Source organism: Sinocyclocheilus rhinocerous, unplaced genomic scaffold (genome assembly GCF_001515625.1).
Source record: "Sinocyclocheilus rhinocerous isolate Xijiao unplaced genomic scaffold, SAMN03320098_v1.1 scaffold899, whole genome shotgun sequence".
In the NCBI taxonomy this organism is placed as follows: domain Eukaryota; kingdom Metazoa; phylum Chordata; class Actinopteri; order Cypriniformes; family Cyprinidae; genus Sinocyclocheilus; species Sinocyclocheilus rhinocerous.
Window position 1 is genome coordinate 1394948 of NW_015653460.1, and position 21408 is coordinate 1416355.

The following is a 21408-nucleotide window of genomic DNA, read 5'->3' on the forward strand; positions in this document are numbered from 1 at the left end:
CCTCACTCAGGACTTTGTGAACATTTATGGGTAATCTATGGGATTACAATTCTGCCACAATTCTGCGCGCGAAAGATCATATTTTGAGCGCGCAAAAGTGCGTTTTGCACGCGCGCGAACTGAGTTTTGTGGGGAAAATGTTTGTCTCGCAAAGAAGAAAGTATTTCGAGCGCACGAAAATCCACACAACTCAATTCGCGCGCGTGCAAAACGCACTTTTGGGCGCTAAAAATATGATCTTTCGCGAGCAGAATTGTGGCAGAATTGTAATCCCATAGTAATCCATATACCCCCTCCTCTTATCACCAGATATCCATCAAAAGTCGTGAGGAGTGGGAGTGTAGTCCATCAGTGTGGATGCACAGCGCCGCCATGCGGACAGAAGAGGCAGTGCACAGATGCTCTGTTCCCTTAGCGCTGATGAAAGGAGGGACGAGAGACTTCTGTTCAAGCTGGGAGAAGCGCAGAGGAAACTTCTCCTGCAGCTTGGCTTCTCACTCACTCCCTTATTTTGGACTTTATTTTGATTTCTGCTTTATCTAGTTCGGAATGTATGTTTGGTAACTTTAAACAAATCAGCACTCGAAAAGTTCTTCAGATTTCCTGATCTTGGGTAGGTAAGTGATGTCTGACTTTTATATAACTTTTTAGTGCGTTTCTGTCTCTGAAGAGTGGAAGTTTGGAAATGCACTTGAAAGTTTGGAAAGGCACTTAAACTATCACTTAGCTGCACATTGTTCGGCTATTCAGTCATCTGTAAATTGTCGCTTGCTCCTTAAATTTGCCGAAAAAGGATTTAGTGAAAAGAATAAACGGTTTTGCATGCTTTATTATTTGTGATTTCAAAACTCAGTGTGTTGCATGTACTTTATCAAGCCATTTAATGTCGTTGTTCGTCCTATATGTCACATATGCGTGCTGCTGCTCTTTTTGATTGATTGTAAACTCTTTTTGGATATTTTGAGTTTAGATTATGGCTATATATTTTCCTATACTGTATATTGCATATCATTTATTGTCTAAATATGAGCCTGAAATACAGTAGCCTACCTGGAGTTATGGTGTAATCAGTATGATAAACAAACAACCTTGATACCTAATGTAATAAAATGTAAAATAACTAAACATTTTTAAAATAATATGTGCATTATAATTATTTAGTAATTAGTCATGTCATTGGATCACCTGTGCTGATTGAATGTAAGGCGTTTGTGGCAAAACGCCATATTTCTGATTTGTTGCAGTATTTATTTAACGGCATGCATATATCAGATCAGCTAATTTTAATAAACATGAAGGCATAGCTGAGATAATGGTTTCAAATACAAAATGCTAGTAAAACTTTACTAATTGTTGAGGATTGTCTCAGATGAATCAGATAGTTTAACTGAAAATGCTTTGACAGTTCAGTAGTAATGAGTTAAATGTTAGTATGATTTGGCATCAGACAAACTGAGATCAGGACCAAAGAGAATATGACCTCAGATTAGTTGATCAGATTATCTATTTAGAATGAGCAACAAATAACTGTCTCCTCTGAGACAAAAGTTGTCTTACTTTAGGGGACGGCTGGGGGCTCAGAAAGTCACTTTGAGTCACTTTTGTTTTATTGGACACATTTGATATACTAAACTGTGCAATTGTTTAAATTTGTTAATTCCAGTGATTGATATCTGACATATGGATGAAAATCCCCAGCAATCTATCTATACACAGTAATCATGAGGGCTGTGATTGGTCCATCTTGACCAATGCTGTGAAAATTAACAGTTGCATCTGTATGGTGCTTTAGCAGCAGTCTGTACAATAATTCACACATGAATAATGACATTGAGAAACTTTATTAATTCCATTAATACTACACAGTGAAAAGTAAATTATTATATTATTATTATTATAGACACTTACTGTATCTGAACAATTAGAAACAACTTCCGGGCAAGTAGGCCACACCCTTATTTCAAGTTAATAGAGCGACTGCCCATTTTTTTCCAGTTGCCTTGGTCCCGGAAGTACAAGTAGTTCCCATTCACTTTTCTCAGAGAGATTTTAAAACATTTGAGAAAGTCTTTATAGTTAAAAGACTTAATAAATTTATAACTTAAGAGTTATAAGACGTGAACCAATCCAACCAGCTATGAGGTGAATGACAACATTACAAACTTTGATTTGAAGAAGGTTTGATTTGATTTGAAGAATGGTTGTCTGATTCGTCAAGCATGCAAACGCACATCTTTGTGGTTATTGTAGTCAGTATTTATTTAGCAACTTGTTAACAACTTGCATAAAAAATCTTCAAAATGTAAGTTTGAAATAGAACTGTGTAATTTATACTGTAAGACAAAACAAGAAATCTCTTCAGGTAACGTTGACCACGCCCTTATTTTACTCAAATGTTAAAATGCAATTGTATAAAGCCATTGGATTTCATGAAACAAAATGCTATTTTTTCTGGGTTTTAAAACTACAAACTGAGCAACTTTATTGCCATCCAATAACATTCAGAATCAAGACAAGCTCTTATTCTACAGATGGTGGATGAATCTCTGGCTCCAGTAGTATTTATACATATTGTAAACAAATGAACATTTACGAAAAATAACCATGGTTTTACTACAAATAAAACCAAAAAACCATGGTCACTATAGTTAAACCATGGTATTTATAGTAAAACTGTGGTTATACAAATGGTAATCAATACGCCAAAAAAACATGGTTACTACATTTTTACTACAATAAAACCATGGTTAATTTAACGTGACTACAAAAGTAGCTAATTTCCAGACTGACATAAAAAAAACTGTATTAGATATGCCTAAAAATCAATGGAATTAGTTTGTATGACGTATATAGTAAGGTTTTGTGGCATTCAGAATTGAATTTGTGGTGAATTTGAATTGAGGAGGCAAACAGGAGCTAGAACTGAAATTTTAATTTGAAGTTAAGGAAGTGTAAAATAATAATAATGAATCCAAAGGCCCTACAGACAGATTTATGGACCAAAGTGGCATAACAGTTCATTTCCCAGAATGCCATTGCCTCTTGAATTCCTATCCTTCATTGTTCAGTTCAACTGCTTATGGGTGTGGCTAATTCAGTCCAAATGTTTCCATTTGACAGTTAACTCTGTTTGAACATTTTCAAGGGCATTGCTGTAATATATTTGACACAAATTCAATAATAATTTGTGATCTTAATTAATGAAATATTGTCTTATTTTAATATTTTTTTTTACCAGTTTAGCAGTTTCTATGCCCCTTGTTAGATGGATAATGCAACTGGGGTTCTGTGAAACTCAATTTACGCTGTTTTACTGATAGTAATTTTATGATTGTGCATTAGAGTAATTTAAAGTGGTAAATAGTCACATTCCCCAAATTCTGGCACTGGAGAGACATGTTTTGCTTTCTTGCAAAATTTCTGATGTTTTGTAAATGTAATTGGCCTGCTAGAATATAACAGATGTCCACAGATGGGCACAGATTCTGAGCGTGTTGTGATCATGGTCAACACATCCTGTTTGTTTGTGTGTTTAGGAAGGAGAATGAGGATGATGAGACTATCGATCCTCCTCCTGTTGTTTGTGGGCGTTCACACACAGGGCCAGATTCCGGCCAGCCAGAATCCCTGCACAAGTGAGGAAACGCTTATTTCAGTAACCGATTATTCTGTTGTATTCTATGAATGCATTATTCATTACACGTGTTTTATTAAAAAAATATGGATGGGTGATTTATATTTCAAATAAATTCTGTTATTTTGGACTTTATATTTACCAAAAAAAAAAGTTTTCACAAAAATATTAAGCAACACAAGATTGATAATATTAAGAAATGTTTCTTGAGCATTAAATCAGCATATTAAAATGATTTCTGAAGGATCATGTGACACTGAAGACTAGAGTAATGACGCTCAAATGCTTTGCCATCACAAGAATAAAAGAAATCAATAAAAAAATCACACATTCACACATTTTCTTACCCCATTAAAATGTCTTTATTGTCGCTTATGACCAATTTAATGCGTAATTACTGAATACAAGTTTGTAATTTCATTAAAAAAAACTTACTGACATTTTTTGAGATTCCTTGATAAACAGAAAGTAAAAAAGCATTTATTTAAAATATATTTTTGTACTATTATGAATGCATTTGTTGTCACTTCTTGTGACCAGTTTAGTTTAATTTTATTTATTTCTTTAAAGAAAAATAAATTACTTACCCCGTACTTTTGAATGGTAGTGCATTATTTTAAGAAATATAAAGATTATTTAATATTATTTTATGTTGTTTTAGTGACTTAATTCGCTGTATGTGTTCTCTCTTTCTCCAGAAACAACTGAATGCCCAATCGACTTGTACTTTGTCATCGACACATCTGAAACCATAGCTCTGCAGGAGAACCCACCTGGCAGCTTGGTAGACAGCATCAAAAAGTTCACCGCCGCTTTTGCTAGGAAACTAGAAGACGTTAACTACAAAGGTTTAGTTCAGATCAGCTGGTCTGTAGGAGGCCTTCACTTCTCCCAGCGGCAGGAGATCATCAGTGCCATCACCAGTAAAGATGAGTTCATCACTAAGCTCCTAAAAATAAATTACCTGGGCAAGGGCACGTACATTGACTGCGCCATCACCAACATGACCCAGCAACTGGTCCGCTCGCCGTCCAAACCCAATGCCAAACGCTTTGCGGTGGTAATCACCGATGGTCACGTGACAGGAAACCCATGTGGTGGGATCAAAGTGGCGGCAGAACGAGCACGTGACGAATTCATTAAGATCTTCTCTGTCGCATCATCCAGGAACCTAGAGGAGACGGGACTCAGGGAGATCGCTAACTCACCTGCTGGAGTTTATCGTAACAAATATATGGCGGTTGATCTCGCGGGAGTGCGGCCACTCATAGTGCAATCAACAATCGATCGCATTTATGACACAATGGTAATGCAATGTCTTTAATACTTTTCTTTTGGATATGCAGTGGCACAATACCCTAAAATGTATTTAATGATTTAATTCATTTAGTACTTCATATTTGTTGTGAGCTAAGAGCTATTATTATAATAATCTTTCTTTGGTCTTGTTCTTTCTTACAGCTTCATCTGGCTTATCAAGAGGTGAGATCCATATCAGTGTACTGCCATCTATTGATTTACATTTTTTTTTCTTCATTGGGTGCCAACATGTTGCATCACTTTCCTCAGAGCTCTCACTATATACTCCTAAAATATACTGCGCCTATCCATTGTGGTGTTCCACAGGGATCCATTCTTGGCCCTCTTTTGTTTTCCCTCCACATGCTCCCTTTAAGCTCAATACTCCAGAAACATAACATAAATTGATGCTGTTGATGCTAGATGCTAATAGAACCTGCTTCAGGAGAATATAATTATCTAACACTTGGAAATATTAACATTAGGATTTAAAATATTCTAAAACTATAAAACTTACCAGAGCCTGACACTGATGTACTCTGCAGAGGTGGAATGTGGCAAGGGGGTCCATTAGAGTGACAGCTGGCCCTGATATTCCCTGTTTTTTTTTTTTTTTTTTTTTTTACATTTTTTTGAATGTCTGACGGTGTTGACAAAAAGTGGGGACACAATTTTGAAACCTTATGAAACACGCATTTGTCATTGAAAAACAACCTTGCTTTGATATGAGATATTATTAAGTGTTGCCCTTGACAAAACAAGCTCTTTTTCATCATTAAAAACATTGTTATCCATTTTATAGCATATGAATGATTGAACCCTTCTCTGTGGACACACTGTTTTAGATGTAGTGAGAAGACGATAAGTGTCATAGATTTGATATAATAATGGAAAAAATAAACTGAAGGGGATAATTGTGTTAAATACATTAATCCCCCATTACATTTACAATTGAAAATATTTTCATTTTTAAACCTAATACCAATTACAATTGCTGGACATGTTTTGTCCAATGTCTCAAGAATCAGTGATATACATTTGAATTGTTTTATTGAACTTAGTTTTTTTTATACTTCTCCCCTCTTTTTCTCTTTTAAATTCTGATTTATTTTATTTTAAAGCACTTTGGATCAACTATGGTTATGTTAAACTTGTGCTCTATAAATGAAATTGGCCTTGCCTTGCCTTGCCTAAAAACGAAAGGAGTTTTTTTTTTTTCAGCATTGAAACAGAAGAACCATTTTTTCACCTTTCAGTGAATAGTTCTTCAAAGAACCATTTTTTTGAACCAACATTTTTAAAGTCTGAAGAACCTTTTTCCAACTCTTTTTACATTACAATGTTTTCTAATTCAATTTCATCATTATTTTCCAGTGCTACTCTACGAAATGTCTGGAGACTCCAGGACCTCCGGGTCCACCGGGACTCAGGGGACAGAAAGTGAGTATCTTAAAAAAAATAAATTGGGTTTAAAAAGACAGCACTGACAGAAATCTTAACTATCAAGTAATTTCACTCTCTTTTTCTTTCTGCTTAACACTTGATCTAACGTCTTGATTATTACAGGGAGCTAAAGGTGATAATGGCGACCCCGGTCTTAAAGGTCAAAGAGGACGTCCTGTGAGTACAAACCAGTTCTATTGAATGCATTTGGTAAAACACTGCATTTCAACCAAAGTCTGTACTAAATCTAATGCATATTCAGTGAGGCTCTCACACCAGTACTATTTGTATTAACTCATGTCAAAACCTACAGGGAGATCCAGGTATTGAGGGACCCATTGGACATCCTGGACCTAAAGTAAGTTCTTCACATTCCTCAGGTGCGATTAAATGCCTAATCATAAACCAATATGTATTGATCAGACCAATTATTCTGCATATGTTTGGCTATTTTTAGATTATCTGCTTTAACTGATAAGTGTTTTTGCTTGGCTGATTACTAGAAGGGAGCAATATATAATTTTATTTTTTTCTGTCTTTTTTGTGATTTTTAAGTAAATATTGTGTTAAATGCTCAGTTCACTTCAAGCATTTCATTTCAGTTTCTGTGTACATCTAATTAGCTGTCATTAAACTTATTGCACTTGATTTGTCCAGATTACTGTTTGTAACCACTCTCCTGTTTATTCTCATTTAGGGAGAGCCTGGTCTCAGAGGTGAAAAGGTATGATTTTCTCAATGTTATCTGTAAGATCTAATAAATATGGTTGACTTATTGGTAATGCACCAAAAATTTTACATGCAAATTATCTGTTTTTAGGGAGAAATTGGAGCACAAGGGAAGAAGGTAAGACTGTTTGCTTATCATTTTATATGTTCTCTGTTTACAGAATCTTTCATGCTGCATCTATTTTGAAATATTTATATATAAAAAAATTTTTTATTTGTCTAACAGGGTGTTGCAGGAATACTGGGCCGAAATGGAACAGATGGACAGAAGGTAAGTAATAGTAAATGTGGGGTAGTGAAGTGTGGATAGCAAAAAATTCAAGTAAATAATAAAAATATAAAAATTTAATAAAACGGACTATTTTTTAACAGGGAAAAATTGGCAGGATCGGCGCTCCTGGCTGCAAAGGTGACCCCGGCGACAAGGTGTGAGTCTTTTTCATTTGGGGAACAGATACTGGTATTATGCAAGTCCATTAACAGATGAATGTGCCTTTTACAGGGTCCTGATGGCTATCCTGGAGATGTTGGAGAACCTGGTCTTGCAGGGGCTCTGGGAGAAAAGGTACCTGAGAAATTGCAGAGAAAAGAAAAATTGGCATTTACGTAAAAGCCATTAGGCATTGTGGTTTGAGGTGTCATGGTTCCTCACTTTCTTCTCAGGGCGATCCAGGTCGTCCAGGAAGACCAGGTCCACTTGGGCCAGCTGGAGATCCTGGACCCAAAGTAAGATTTCATAACTACAGAGATTACACTAACATTAGTTATCAATAATATTGTAATATGCTCTCTGACACCCCCTACAGGGAGAGAGAGGAAGTCCCGGAACACCTGGAATTCCTGGCCAGAAAGGATCTGCTGTATGTATTTGTTTTAATTATGGTCATTATTGTTATTTTAACATTGTAAATTAGAGATGATGTTAAAGAGAACTTTGTTTTGTTTTATAGGGTACAGCTGGAGGACCTGGACCTAAAGGCGACCCTGTGAGGAATTCTTTTCCTGTTATATTCCCCTTGTAACACTACAGTAGGTTAACTTTTGGTGATATTTACCATTGTATTTTTAGGGAAGACGAGGAGACTTTGGGCCTAAAGGCAGCACCGGAAATAATGGGCCAAAAGGAGAAAAGGTCAGTGTTGGGTTCACCGAAAATTATAACTTTACAAAGAATTGGTTCTCAGTTACCAATTAAAAAAGGTGCTTAGTAAGTGGCTCTTATTTTATTGTAAACTCAGATTGCATGAGGGGAGACTATGTTATTTAACAATTATTTTAACAATGTCCTGATTGATTAAAATATTTATAATGTTTGACAGGGTGAACCAGGTTCTGAGGGACCCAGGGGTCTTTCGGGCGAAGTTGGCAACAAAGGATCCAAGGTAAGAGTCACTGATTTGGCTGCTTAAACACAGGTTATTGTTGAAAATTGATTTGTATTGGTTTGATGATATAATAAATGAAAACATAAATATTTTTCTGGCTTTTGTTACTAACTTTCAGGGTGATAACGGACTTCCAGGACCAAGAGGCCCACCAGGAGGTCCTGGAGAACCAGGCAGAAATGTAAAAATTACAAAATCTTGCTAAATGTCATATTTGTCAGCCATTTCACAGTACAAACTGGCTGAAAATGTCCAAAACCAAAAACAGCTGCCTTTTTGTCTCACTGCTTACGTCAGATGCTGAACTTATTTAGCTGGATGAACAGCCAGCAAAGAACATGTTATATCTATTATAGGGTTCCCAAGGTGATGCAGGTGATTCTGGCCCTAGAGGTGATCCTGGCTCTCTAGGACCAAAGGTACTTCACACACAAAAAAACTGATGGTTTTAAAATCAATGCTTGCATGTCTGTTGTAAATACAATATACTGATTCTTTTGCCGAAGGGTGATTCTGGCAGACCTGGATTCAGCTATCCTGGACCAAGGGGACCTACGGTACCGTAATGAGTTAAATTTGTACTTGTACTGAAAGAAATTTCAATTTACAGAGCTTTAGATCACATTATATTTTATATTTTACAAATAAATATAATAAATCTGTGTTTAACAGGGTGACAGGGGTGATAAAGGTGCACCTGGTCCCAGGGGAAGTAGAGGAGACTGTGGACCAAAGGGCGGCCCAGGTCCAAAGGGAACTCCTGGAGAGTCGGTCAGCAAATTGACTCATTTTTGTTGCATGTTTACTGTTCAGAAGTTTTTTATAAAATCAAAATGAAATGCCATTTGCAACCAGTTTTACTTTCATAATGTGATCATATTTTTTCATTGTGTTTCAGGGAGAGCCTGGGCCTTCAGGAGAACCTGGACGAAGGGGGCCTAGAGGAGACCCAGGAAGAGATGCAAGTTTAATTTTTAGTGCATATTAATGTTAAAATGGTGTTTGGGTAGGGCTGGGTGATAAACTATATCATATCAAGATCGCAATAAAATTGATGTCTAACGATGATAAGCTCTTGATATGGATTAATCTAACAGTCTATCACACAGCAGAAATAAGAGCAACAATAGTCAGTCAGTGCATGTTGCTAATAAGCCGGCTTGTTCTCGTTCATCTAGCATATCAATTTTCAGTCTTCAGTCACAATATATGAAGACATGTACATATCTCCAGAGCTGCTCCGAGAGTCGCTTCATTTCACAATTTCATTTGAGAAAAAATACTGTTGAATACATAAATGCACACACACACACACACACACACACACACACACACACACACACACACATAATCTCGGACTTTTGGAGCAGCTCTGGAGATGAAGTTCATGTCTTCATATGTCTTCATATATTGAGACTGCAGACACTGAAAAATTATGTACTATGCGAAAGAGATATATAGTCTTCTATTTTTCATTTATAGCATTTTATAATGGAAAACACATAATTTAGGGAAAAAATTAAATAAATTGGTTTTAATAGGGCTCTAAATTAAAATGTAGCTAAATCTGTGGAGTTTAATTATGATTCTGAACAAACAAGTTATGTTTACATTGATTCTCAAGATCTAACAAACATGTGGAAAGCATTTCCTTCACCATTAATGGTAAATGAATATCATGATATCGTTGATATGGAAAAAAAAATTTTGGCCCAGCCCTACATTTGGGATATTTCATTTATTTGGCCATAGAAAAGTCCTTAAACAACAGTAAATGCCAAGTTCTGAATGTTTGGCAGTGCGATTTAAGTGATTTTTTTATTAAATGATTTCAAATTGTGTCCTTAACAGGGTGACCCCGGACCAGAGGGAGACCCTGGCCTTACTGTAAGCATTAAGTAATTAAATTACTCAAAATTACTTAATGGAAAAATGTTGAATATATACTATATATTTCCTCAGGAATGTGATGTCATGAACTACATCAGAGAGACCTGTGGATGCTGTGGTAAGATTCTCATACTGAGATTCTCATCATAAAAATAAATGTATCGCTGCATTATATTCAGTAAATGTTCTTGTCTGTTTCAGACTGTGAAAAGAGATGTGGTGCCCTGGACATTGTGTTTGTGATTGACAGCTCTGAAAGTGTGGGGTTGACCAACTTCACCCTTGAGAAGAACTTCGTGATCAACACCATCAACAGACTGGGCTCAATAGCAAAAGATCCCAGTTCTGAAACAGGTAAAAAAAATAAAATAAAAAAACATTGAAGGGCCAGCGTTTGCATGGGCAAGCACCATTCATATTTACTTTAGAAAATGTCAAATTGTAGTCCAAATTGTTTTTTTTAATGTTTGTTCTGGAATCTCTTTGGGAAAAAAATCAGAATTAGCTTACTTTAAGTAGCAATGCAGAAGTGGTTTGATGTAATCTAACAAAATCTGTGTTTGCTAAATATCTCAGGGACTCGAGTCGGCGTTGTCCAGTACAGTCACAATGGAACATTCCAGGCCATTCGCCTCAACGACTCCAAGATCGACTCAATGTCCGCCTTCAAAAACGCCGTGAAGAAGCTTGAGTGGATCGCTGGAGGAACATGGACGCCTTCTGCCCTGAAGTTCGCCTACGATAACCTGATTCGCGATAGCCGTCGTGCGAAGGCTAATGTGACGGTGGTTGTGATCACAGACGGCCGGTACGACCCTCGTGATGACGACAAACTGCTCAATTACCTCTGCACAGACACCAGCATAGACGTGAATGCCATCGGTATTGGTGACATGTTTGACCAGCCAGAGGAGAACGAAAGCCTCAAGTCCATTGCTTGCAGAAAAGATGGAAGAGTCATGGGAATGAGGCGTTTCGCTGATCTAGTTGCAGAGGATTTCATCGATAGGATTGAGACTGTACTCTGCCCAGGTGAGTCCTGCCCTGACTTTACTATGGTTTTAGCTTGCTGTCTTGATATCCAGAAATTATTGTCTTTTAATTACTTTTATTTTCTTTATTTGTTTTAGATCCAGTGATCGTTTGCCCTGATCTTCCATGTAAAAGTGGTAAGTGTTGTTGTTCATATACACAAAGATGTGTATGATTAACTCTCCTAATTGCTGAAAAAACATTCTGAATCTTTTTCTTTCAGTTAACTTAATGTATACAGTAAAATACATATATTTATTATTTGTAATATTTTCTTTACATAACTGCAATCTTTTTATAATTTTCTTTTTTCATAGGGTTTAAATGGATTTAAATAGGGGGAAAATACTCTATACAATGCATACAGTCAGTGTTATTTTAGTATTATTTATATACAATTATAGTATTCATTCATATTTTGAATTACTGTAGCTTTTATTTTTATGTTTTCAGTTTTAATTTTTAATTTTAGTCATGTTATGCACTTTTGTCATTTTATTAGTTTTTGTGTTTTTAATATTTATTTTAAACTTTAATTTATTTTAAAATTTTTGTTTTAGTTATTTTAGTACTTCAACATTCATATTTATTTCAGTTTTTTGTTAAGGCAACATTTTCAATTTGAATTTTTTAAGTTTTTCATCTAATTTTTATTTCACTCTATTTCAATTACCGAAAATTATTTTTCACTTTTAGTTACCGATAACAACACTGCATACATTATTGTTCATGGCCAATTATTAGATGACACTAATAGTTGCTGTGTCAGCTATAACAGCTAGCATGCTAATTAAAAAAAGAAAGAAAGAAAAAAATCAGGTTGTATTTGGCCTATTAAAGTCATAATAATAATGTTTTTTTCTGCTAAATAATATAAAATCCACAGAACTGTCTAGATCTGCAAGGTAAATGATCAACATACTGTATTTATAAAAAGTCATTTTTTTTATACATTAATGGTTCATTAAACATAACAAATGTTATACATATGTTGAGTTATACATCTCATATGTATGTTATGAATATTAATCATACACTTGTTATGTGTGATAACCAGTCCAGTCTCTCAAGGGAAATGTCACATTATCACAACAAAGGTGTGTAAATGAGTGTGTCAGCAAAATGCACAATGATCAATGCGAAAGATATCAAATCAAAAACTAAAATCAATCAATCAAAACAGCAACTAGGCAGAGCCAGTTGCTAGGAGGCCCCTAAAACTATTGTTTCAACACTCACTTGCAGATGACGCCCTTGCAGAGGAGTGGAAGGACAGTCCCATCCCAACCACTGTACTAAGCGTCCCAAACTTATTCAACAATCTACAAGAGGCCAAACACCCCGATACCTACACCAAGGCTGTAGCTACATTGGCTTACGCAGCCCAGATGGCTAAACTGTCCTCTGAACCTGACAAACAGAGATGGACCGATCTGTTCATTAACTCATTTAGAGTGATCTATTCCGATATGATGGGAGACCCAAACAAAGCTCTTGGCTTGTGTTAGAAAGCATGATTGGGCATTTCCAAAAATTCGAACTGATAGCTTGACTAAAAGAATACACTTGGCCTCACTGTAGAGTTGTTAAGTAAAAAGCTAGCTGGTCTATGCATGAATATAGTATTTGCGTTAACAAATTGCGTTAATCGAATGCCATTGCTAATACCTCTCTTAAAGATGTAACATTTAATTTGCAAGAAATAGCATGTAAAATAGTTAACATCATGGGCAGTTATCAGCCACTTACATTTGTTGGCTAGCCTCTGCTAAAAGCAATTCCCTGCTGCAAAAATGTGAAATGGCAACCTTTGCCTCTTGACCTCAATGCCTGCTGCTCTGTAATAATTTTTTTGCATTCAAATATGCGAAATGAACACATTTTGAATAGATGAACAGATTTTTCGACACTTTGCTTGCATAGCATGCTCTCATTAGCTTATCCTGTTTTGCTTGATTCCTCAGGGCTTCTAGGATTTGAAGGCATTTTGATCTTTTATAAATGCTTTGGTGTTGTGAATATCAAAGATAGTGGTAACTGATAAATGAAGGGTTAGTTTACATGAAAAATTAAAATTCTGTCATCATTTACTTACTCACATTGTTCAAATTTGTATGACTTTCTTTCTTCAAAGGAACACAAAAGGAAATGTCGATCTTTTCCTAAGAATGAAAACATAGAGTGATCAGGAAATAAAAACTCCATAAACGTGTCGTAAAGTAGTACATCAAAAATCAGAAATTCATACAGGTTTTGAATGACAGAACCAGATAATGATGACTGAATTGTAATTTTTTTGCTTGATCTATTCCTTTAAAGCATCTGTAAATTAATGAACAATTCATTTTGAGACTGTATTTCATATCAGTTTTGCACTTTGCACATTAAGGCTGAAGTCACAAGCCTGTAGCTTCTCATAGGTTAGTCAAATATCAATGGAGCTTTTTAGTGCTGCTTTACCATGGTTGACTTTCAAATACCCACTATATTTTACACAAATAATTGGTATGATAAATTAAAGATTTTTTATAAACTGCTTTACCAATGCTATAGCATATCGTTTTATTCCTAAAAAATTGTTCAATATTTTTTCTGGTTAAATTTATTTTCTAAATTGCCCCCAAAAGTTAGGTTAAGTTTAGGCAACAGAAAGCTTTAGAGAGTATCTGACATATCTTTATAATAGCATTCATGCACTACAACGGCAATTCAGTAATACTTTTTGTAGCCTCCTTATATAAATGTTAATGGCCATTTATGTTTGATGATTATCTCAGTGAATCTTTTTGAATGGAAATACATATCAATGTGAATTAGCTACGAGCATCCTGATATTGACCATCCGTGAGTGAAAGAAAAATAGACTAAGAATAGACAATAATGAGATTTTTCTTGGTAATGCAAGATTATGTATATTTAGTAGTAAGTATTATATATGTATACTGTATATCAGAAATGTGCAATGAAAAAATGGCAAGCTCTTGGACTGCAAGAAATGCAACTTGAATTATTTCTGACAAATAAATATCTTTAGCAATGAAATGTTTATTTTCGTTAGGTTTATTTGCTCTTAAATGAACCTTATCTCTGTAAACTAACACATTTATTTTGCACAATTCATTATTTTAATTCAGGAAATTTCCACTGGAGCAAATCAAGCATGTCAACCAAGACAATCATTGCTGTTTTTTGTATCTTATAGAGCCAGCTGTAGCCAACTGCATCCAGCGGCCTGTTGATCTCATCTTCATGCTGGATGGCTCGGAGCGCATGGGTCAGGAGAATTTCCGCTATGCACGTGAGTTCGTGGAGAACGTCGCTAACCGCCTGACCCTCGCCCGGGGAGACAACGATGAACGCAATGCCAGGGTGGCTCTTCTGCAGTATGGTGATGAAAACCAACATCAGTTGGCCTTCAAACTCACCAACAACTTCACTGTCATCACAGATGGCCTGGCCAACTTGAGGTACCTGGATTCTACTTCCAATGTGGGCAGTGGTATTATCTACGCCGTCAACAACATTGTCACGAGCAGAGGCACACGATTGGTTAGACGAAATGCCGAGCTGGCATTCGTCTTCATCACCGATGGGGTCACCAGCAACAAGAACCTGGAGGAAGGCATTAGTGCGATGCGCAGAGCAGAGGGCGTTCCCACAGCGATTGCTTTGGGCAGCGATGTTGACAAGGAGATCCTAGCGAAGCTTTCGCTGGGAGACCAGACGGCCATTTTCAGGGGTCAGGATTTTGCTAGTCTGAACAAAGCCAGCTTTTTTGAGCGATTTATTCGGTGGATCTGTTGAGAGGTTTGGTGGGTTTTTTGTAAAGGGGGGGATTGGTGTGTCATAGGGTTCAGCACAGTGGTTAGAGTAGAACTGATGCATTTTATTACACTAAATCTATGCAATTTATGCACTTATATTGTGGTAAAAGAGGTAAAAAGGTTATCCTGCTTAGGATAACCATTGGATTTAACTCAATGATTTCACCAGTGGAGATGGGCTTTGGGTACAGGAAGACACTGCAGTAAACCAAGAGGCCAAGTTATTAGTAACACTCCAAAGAATATGTACTGAATGTTTACTTTGACAAAGTTGCAACTGTAGTTTTTTTTCTGTATTTTTTATTCTGAAAGGATTTTTTGTTTTATGTATTCCTATACACAAGGTGCTAAACCAGAGTAAGACTGGAGTTTTTCCTGCATATCATTATCAGATGCACATTAGTAAAAAGTGCACTAATTCAGGGGTACAATAATTTGAAAAAGAACACTTGCCACATTCATTCTGTATCATTTAAGATAAAATTGTCTAAAAACATTGTTAAATTTAAATTACCATTGACTTAAAAAGGGCCTGTAGTAGCTAAAATAAATCTATGCCACCTTCCACAGCACATTTACTCTTGAGCCAACACATGCTTAGAAATCCAGTGTTTCAGATTTAACATTTACCTACAGTGAAATATAGAAGCTTCTTCACACCTACATTTTAATGTACAGGATAATTATGGGATAATTATTAGTACCGCAATCAGTCTCTTAATTATAAGAACCAAAAAGGAACATTTGAATATTTGACATGCTGTTGGACACTTGAATGATGATTTCCATAGTTGCTGTCAAAATAAATTTTAGTTCAATAAAACAAGCTGTGGTAACACAACCGAGGAGTCTGTGGTTTTTGTTTAAGAAGCAATATTATGTCACCAGGTTTGTTTAAAATGAATGAGAATTCTATTCCACTCCACCCTAATTCTGTTGTTCTACTTTAGTATATTCTTTTTGTTCTGTTCTGTGCTATTCTGTTCTGTTCTATATTATGTATTACAGAAGCAGTCGTCTGTTGTTTTAGTTTTTACTGAAAAACATAGTGAGAAATTCAGGCCTGGGGGGCTATCGTCACTAAATGCAAATTGATTTTTTTGGACTTTGGATTGGTCCATGAGTCAAAGTAGAAATAATTAAGTTTAAGGTCACTCTGGTCATTGGTTCAAGTCTCTGAAAAGAAAATATACAGATCAGAAATGTGGCACTTATGTTGTAAAAATTAAAAGCATACTTTTATATAGTTGAACAATGTTGATGAAACTGTTCCCTAACAACACAATGGCCTCGTAAAACTAGAGAGAAACTTTACTTTTGGCTTTCAAGGTCAATGCTCCCAATGCACTTTAATGTACACATCGTGAACCAATCAAAAGACGAGCTTCTACATGAAAACAAATCGCGTTTGGTCCAGAGCACATACCGTAGGCGGACCCCAATGACAAAACAAGACGTTTTAATTAACATTTTGGTAGCACTTAGCACGAGGAATAGGCATGAATGATTAGAAAAAACATTTACAACCTAAACCAGCTCTTGAGAAAGGGAATGCTTGTTTTAAAATAACTATAAATCTTCCGTTCGTCCATGGATGCTGGCGAAAGGCTTGCTGCACTTCCGAGTTTTCCTGTCACTTAAACAGCCGTACGTCATCATGTGGGCGGGCTGTCGTTTGCTGTCAACATCGGAATTCAGGCGGGATGTGCAATGCTTAATGAACATACAGAGCTTTAATTCAGATCCTTAAAATGGTAGAAGGACGTTTATTGATTTTGAAAAGCCTGCTTGTATGGTGGGCCTGTTTATTTTAATCGTTTTTTTTATGAAGTAAATGTATGGACAACATTGCGGACGGACATGACTTGGCTAGTCATCATGAATCACTAATAGGCTAACGTTTCAGTAAAGATCTGGTTGCATGCTCTCTTCTCATCGATCAGGAAGCAGACGGTTTTCTCTTTCATATCTTCATAAATTCTATGTCAAGATCATAAAGAGATGACAGCATGAGGAGCCGCAGTAATTCAGGAGTGAGGTTGGATGGTTTTGCAAGACTTGTCCAAGAAACAATATTATGCCACCAGGTTTGTTCAAAACATGATCGAGAATTCTATTCTATTCTATTCTATTCTACTGTGTTATATATCGTGCTATTCTCTTCTACTCCATTCTTTTCTGTTCTGCTCTATTATATATTCTATTCTATTTAGCGCTATATAATGTATTATTCTGTTCGGAGGTACTATATAATTCCATACTATTCTATTTTACTCCAATGTTCTAATCTATATTATATACATTAATATATACTAATCTATTCTAATAATTCTATATTTTGATCTATTCTAATTCTAATGTGTTCTGCAAATCTCTGTTCTAAACAATCTAAATTGTTCGTAAAGCCAAACTGAATTATTAAAACATGGAAAATATTTGTATTATCTGCAGCATGTAAATTCCTTTAAAAGTAGAGCTGATGCTTTATGTACAACTGTATAAGTAATAAATGATCAATATATCTATGTTTGATTTTTTATTATTTATTTGTATAAATTAACATTTCCGCAGCACGTTACTAGTATTTAAAACGTATGAAATATGTAAGTGTTATGAGAATTAGCATAACAAATCGGATCAAGCTTGTATTTAATTATATGGTGTATATTTGAATAAATGAAGATGGGTTTGACCTCTCCATATAGAATCCAGTGACAGGTCTACTGCCAGCTAGCGAGCAGCAGAAGGATGCCTGGGTCAGAGATAATGTTTACAGCATCTTGGCAGTGTGGGGGCTCGGCATGGCTTACCGCAAGAATGCAGACCGTGATGAGGACAAAGCTAAAGCCTACGAGCTTGAACAGGTGACTGGAACTTTAAAACATCACCACCTGTTGTGGCATTGTTCAGGAGCACATTGTCGTTGAGTAATGTAACAGGTTGTTGGATGATTGCTTCAACTACACATAACAAATGTCTTTTGTTATGTGTAGCTGACGCAATCGTGTATATACACACTACTGTTCAAAGCTTTAGAAGTCAGTAAGATTTTTCAGTCTCTTATGCTCAGTAATTTAAGCCGTAATACTGTGAAATGTTACTATTTGAATATATTTTAAAATGTAATTTAATCCTGTGATGGCAAAGCTGAATTTTCAGCAGCCATTACTCCAGTCTTCAGTGTCACATGCGCTGTTCGGGGAAAGTTCAAAAGAAATAAAAAACCTTCAAACTTATAAAAAAAAATCATTATAAAAGGCTTAATGTAAATTTTGATTAGTTTAATACGTCCTTACTGAATAAAAGTATTCATTTCTTTAAAAAAAATCTCTTTGTGTACAGTATATTACATAAATATAGTTGTGTCTGGCAATTGTGTGCGCAAGTATAAATTTATCCAGAATATTGTGCTGCTTGTTTATTTCCAGATGAAATCAATACTTGTACTATTAACAGCATTTTTTTTTTCAGAGTGTGGTTAAGCTAATGCAGGGGCTGCTGCAGTGTATGATGAGACAGGTACTGCATTTAACTCTATGGTCTTGCTCATTTGTTATTCTAAACCCAGCTATATAGTTTTTATTCTTTCATTTATTCATCAGTTCATTCATTCTTGAGCTGACAACACAGCTCTCTGGCCTGGCTAAGCATGTGTATATATTACTGCAGGTGGCAAAGGTAGAGAAGTTCAAACACACACAGAGCACAAAGGACTGCCTGCATGCCAAATATCACACGCCTTCCTGTGCCACAGTGGTTGGAGATGATCAGTGGGGGCACCTGCAGGTTGATGCCACTTCACTGTACCTGCTCACATTGGCTCAGATGACCGCCTCAGGTGAGACGAACAATCTATAGACTGGACAGTTCACCCAAAAATTAAAATTTGTTCATTCAATTATTTAGTCACACTTATGTTATTCCAAACCTTATGACTTTTTCCTTATTTGGAACACAAAACATGAAGGTGAATAAATGATTTTCATTTTTGGGTTAACTGTCCCTTTAAAGACCCCTTGAAATTTCTTGACCAGCACAGTTTTCTTTCCTGTGATTTCCTTGAAATCTCATGCGGGTTTTATGATTTCTGATATCAAATGATTTGCTGTTTGCTGTTGCTTGTCAGATGCAAGAGGTTTTAGGGGCTTTTTTATTCTAAAAAAAATTGTATAGTAATCCAAATGGTCCATTTTCCTGAAAATGCCTGAAAATTTTTAACTTGTATATGTGGTAAAAAAAATTTTTTAATAACTTTTAGGTGTACTTATAGCCAGGTCCCCACAGAATCTGTCCTTACAGAGGTTTTCAGAAAACAGAAAACTATGCAGATTTCTGCCAAATTGAAATGGCTATCATTCACAAAGTTCTCCACATTACTCACGACTTGGTTTATTTACTAATTTGGTACACTTAAAAATGTTTTCAGCTACAAAGCATAGTTAGTACAGTTTAGCAATTCCATTCCACACAATTCTATAGATTTTCCCCAAAAACTAGAGCAGAATATGTGAAAATAGTCCACAGATTCTGTATAGATAACATAGATTTGCCTCAAAGCAAACACCATGGAATTGGAGTTTAGACTGTGCTGGTTGTGTTGTGGGGTTTCCTATTTTTTAGCAACCTTTTTGATTATGATTGAAATTGCATCGCAGGTCTACATATCATATCTAACTTGGACGAGGTGGTGTTTATCCAGAACCTGGTTTTCTACATCGAGGCAGCGTACAAAGTGGCTGTAAGTTCTCATTGGTTTATCACGTTCTTAGTTAACAGTTACCGAACTGGCATCACAGCTCACACTCCCCTGCAGGATTATGGGATGTGGGAGAGAGGAGACAAAACCAATCAAGGAATTCCTGAACTAAACGGCAGCTCTGTTGGAATGGCTAAGGTAGGAGAGGCATCTGGTCTGGTTTAGTCACTCCGCTCATTCAGAAGTTGATTTTTGTTTGCTGTTCACATTGTTAGGCAGCTTTGGAGGCCATTGATGAGCTTGACTTGTTTGGAGCTCATGGAGGCCCAAAATCAGTGATTCATGTTCTCCCAGATGAAGTAGAACATTGTCAGGTAAATGAATCAATTGAATGTGTTTCGTAGTTGGTTATTATTTTACAGACCAGGGCTGCATTTCCGAAAATCATCATTGGCACCATTGGTATATACTGTATGATCTACTTATGCTTACAATGGTTTTGGGAGATGCAGCCCAGGTTTATTCTTTAGTTTTTAAGTCAGTGATTCACATTTAAGATTATGTATTTTTTTTCTCAATCAGTAAAAGATATCCATGATTTCCAGAGTCAAACATCTTGTTTCTCATTGTGTTTCTAGTCTATCTTGTGCTCCATGCTACCTCGAGCTTCCACCTCTAAAGAGATAGATGCCGGTCTGCTCTCTGTCATCTCCTTTCCTGCGTTTGCAGTGGAGGATGCAGATCTGGTCAACATCACAAAGAGTGAAATCATCACCAAACTGCAGGTACTGGGCCATTAAGGAAAAGGCTATGCTGGTTTAGTGTACATGCAGAACATTTCAGATTTTTAATGAAATGTAATTTTATTACTTAATTTTATTTTTATGGGAGAGCGAGAGTGTGTAAGAAAATGCATTTTTTTTAAATTCCTCTTTTCGGGTGATTATATCTGGGGGGTAATTAAAAATGGTCAAGCAACCAACTGCACCACTTGAGATAGAATGAGCCATGTATATTATATAATATTATTAAAAAACTTTGGAACTCTGCCTGATGGTGATGTTAAAATAGAGATGGGAGGACAAATTATATTTCAATGGTGTAAGCTCACAAAACATTTGCATTCTCTCTAAAAACCTTAGTGATGGAAATAATAGTTGGGAGGAAAAAAACATTTCAGTGCTTTTGCAAGTGAATGCAAAGTTTCTCAGGGGAGCGCAACAGTTTTACAAGAGGGTGCAAAGATGCAAAAGTTTTGTGAGAGAATGCTAATGTTTTGAGAAAGAATGCAAAAACTTAAAGGGGTCATATGATGCTTTTTTAAAGATCATTATTTTGTGTATTTGGTGTAACAGAATATGTTCACATGCTTTAATGTTCAAAAAACACATTATTTTTCAAAATACTGTACATTATTGTAGGTCCTCTATGCCCCGCCTCTCTCAAACGCTTCGTTTTCTACAAAGCCCCCTCCTT

At 36.0% G+C, this 21408-nt stretch overlaps 2 protein-coding genes and 1 long non-coding RNA gene across 7 annotated transcripts in view; 2 read left to right on the forward strand and 1 right to left on the reverse strand.

Moving 5' to 3' along the window:
- Window positions 1-451: 451 nt before the first annotated feature.
- On the forward strand, window positions 452-15679 carry LOC107715814 (collagen alpha-2(VI) chain-like). Of its 3 annotated transcripts, none has more exons than XM_016522023.1 (28): window positions 452-617; window positions 3537-3635; window positions 4333-4940; window positions 5096-5116; window positions 6308-6373; window positions 6500-6553; window positions 6690-6734; window positions 7074-7100; window positions 7197-7223; window positions 7332-7376; window positions 7478-7531; window positions 7608-7670; window positions 7769-7831; window positions 7912-7965; window positions 8056-8091; window positions 8175-8237; window positions 8425-8487; window positions 8609-8671; window positions 8847-8909; window positions 8997-9047; window positions 9163-9261; window positions 9389-9451; window positions 10342-10377; window positions 10453-10498; window positions 10582-10734; window positions 10957-11412; window positions 11511-11549; window positions 14615-15679. In XM_016522023.1, exons 2-28 carry the CDS (start codon window positions 3545-3547, stop codon window positions 15214-15216), a joined length of 3051 nt encoding a protein of 1016 aa, XP_016377509.1. In that variant the 5' UTR covers window positions 452-617; window positions 3537-3544; the 3' UTR covers window positions 15217-15679. The 3 variants fall into 3 exon arrangements, with proteins under 3 accessions (XP_016377509.1, XP_016377510.1, XP_016377511.1); XM_016522024.1 differs by having other exon boundaries at window positions 452-613; XM_016522025.1 differs by lacking the exon at window positions 14615-15679 and adding an exon at window positions 12658-13501.
- Window positions 7595-21408, reverse strand: part of LOC107715816 (uncharacterized) — a 16934-nt gene continuing 3120 nt past the window's right edge. The window contains exons 1-3 of one of the 2 annotated variants that reach the window (XR_001637141.1): window positions 13512-13545; window positions 7758-7820; window positions 7595-7674 (exon numbers count right to left, since the gene is read on the reverse strand). This is a non-coding gene — a long non-coding RNA (uncharacterized LOC107715816). Of the gene's footprint in view, window positions 7675-7757; window positions 7821-13511; window positions 13546-21408 lie in introns of those variants that run through there. The other variant, XR_001637142.1, reaches the window with a different exon arrangement.
- The window catches only part of LOC107715813 (phosphorylase b kinase regulatory subunit alpha, liver isoform-like), a 19979-nt gene continuing 15258 nt past the window's right edge, over window positions 16688-21408 (forward strand). For both annotated transcript variants that reach the window (XM_016522022.1, XM_016522021.1), the window contains exons 1-8: window positions 16688-17323; window positions 17942-18100; window positions 18708-18755; window positions 18906-19074; window positions 19892-19974; window positions 20050-20130; window positions 20208-20306; window positions 20571-20717. In XM_016522022.1, coding sequence (XP_016377508.1) covers window positions 17246-17323; window positions 17942-18100; window positions 18708-18755; window positions 18906-19074; window positions 19892-19974; window positions 20050-20130; window positions 20208-20306; window positions 20571-20717 — 864 coding nt within the window. In that variant the 5' untranslated portion in view covers window positions 16688-17245. The remainder of the gene's footprint in view (window positions 17324-17941; window positions 18101-18707; window positions 18756-18905; window positions 19075-19891; window positions 19975-20049; window positions 20131-20207; window positions 20307-20570; window positions 20718-21408) is intronic.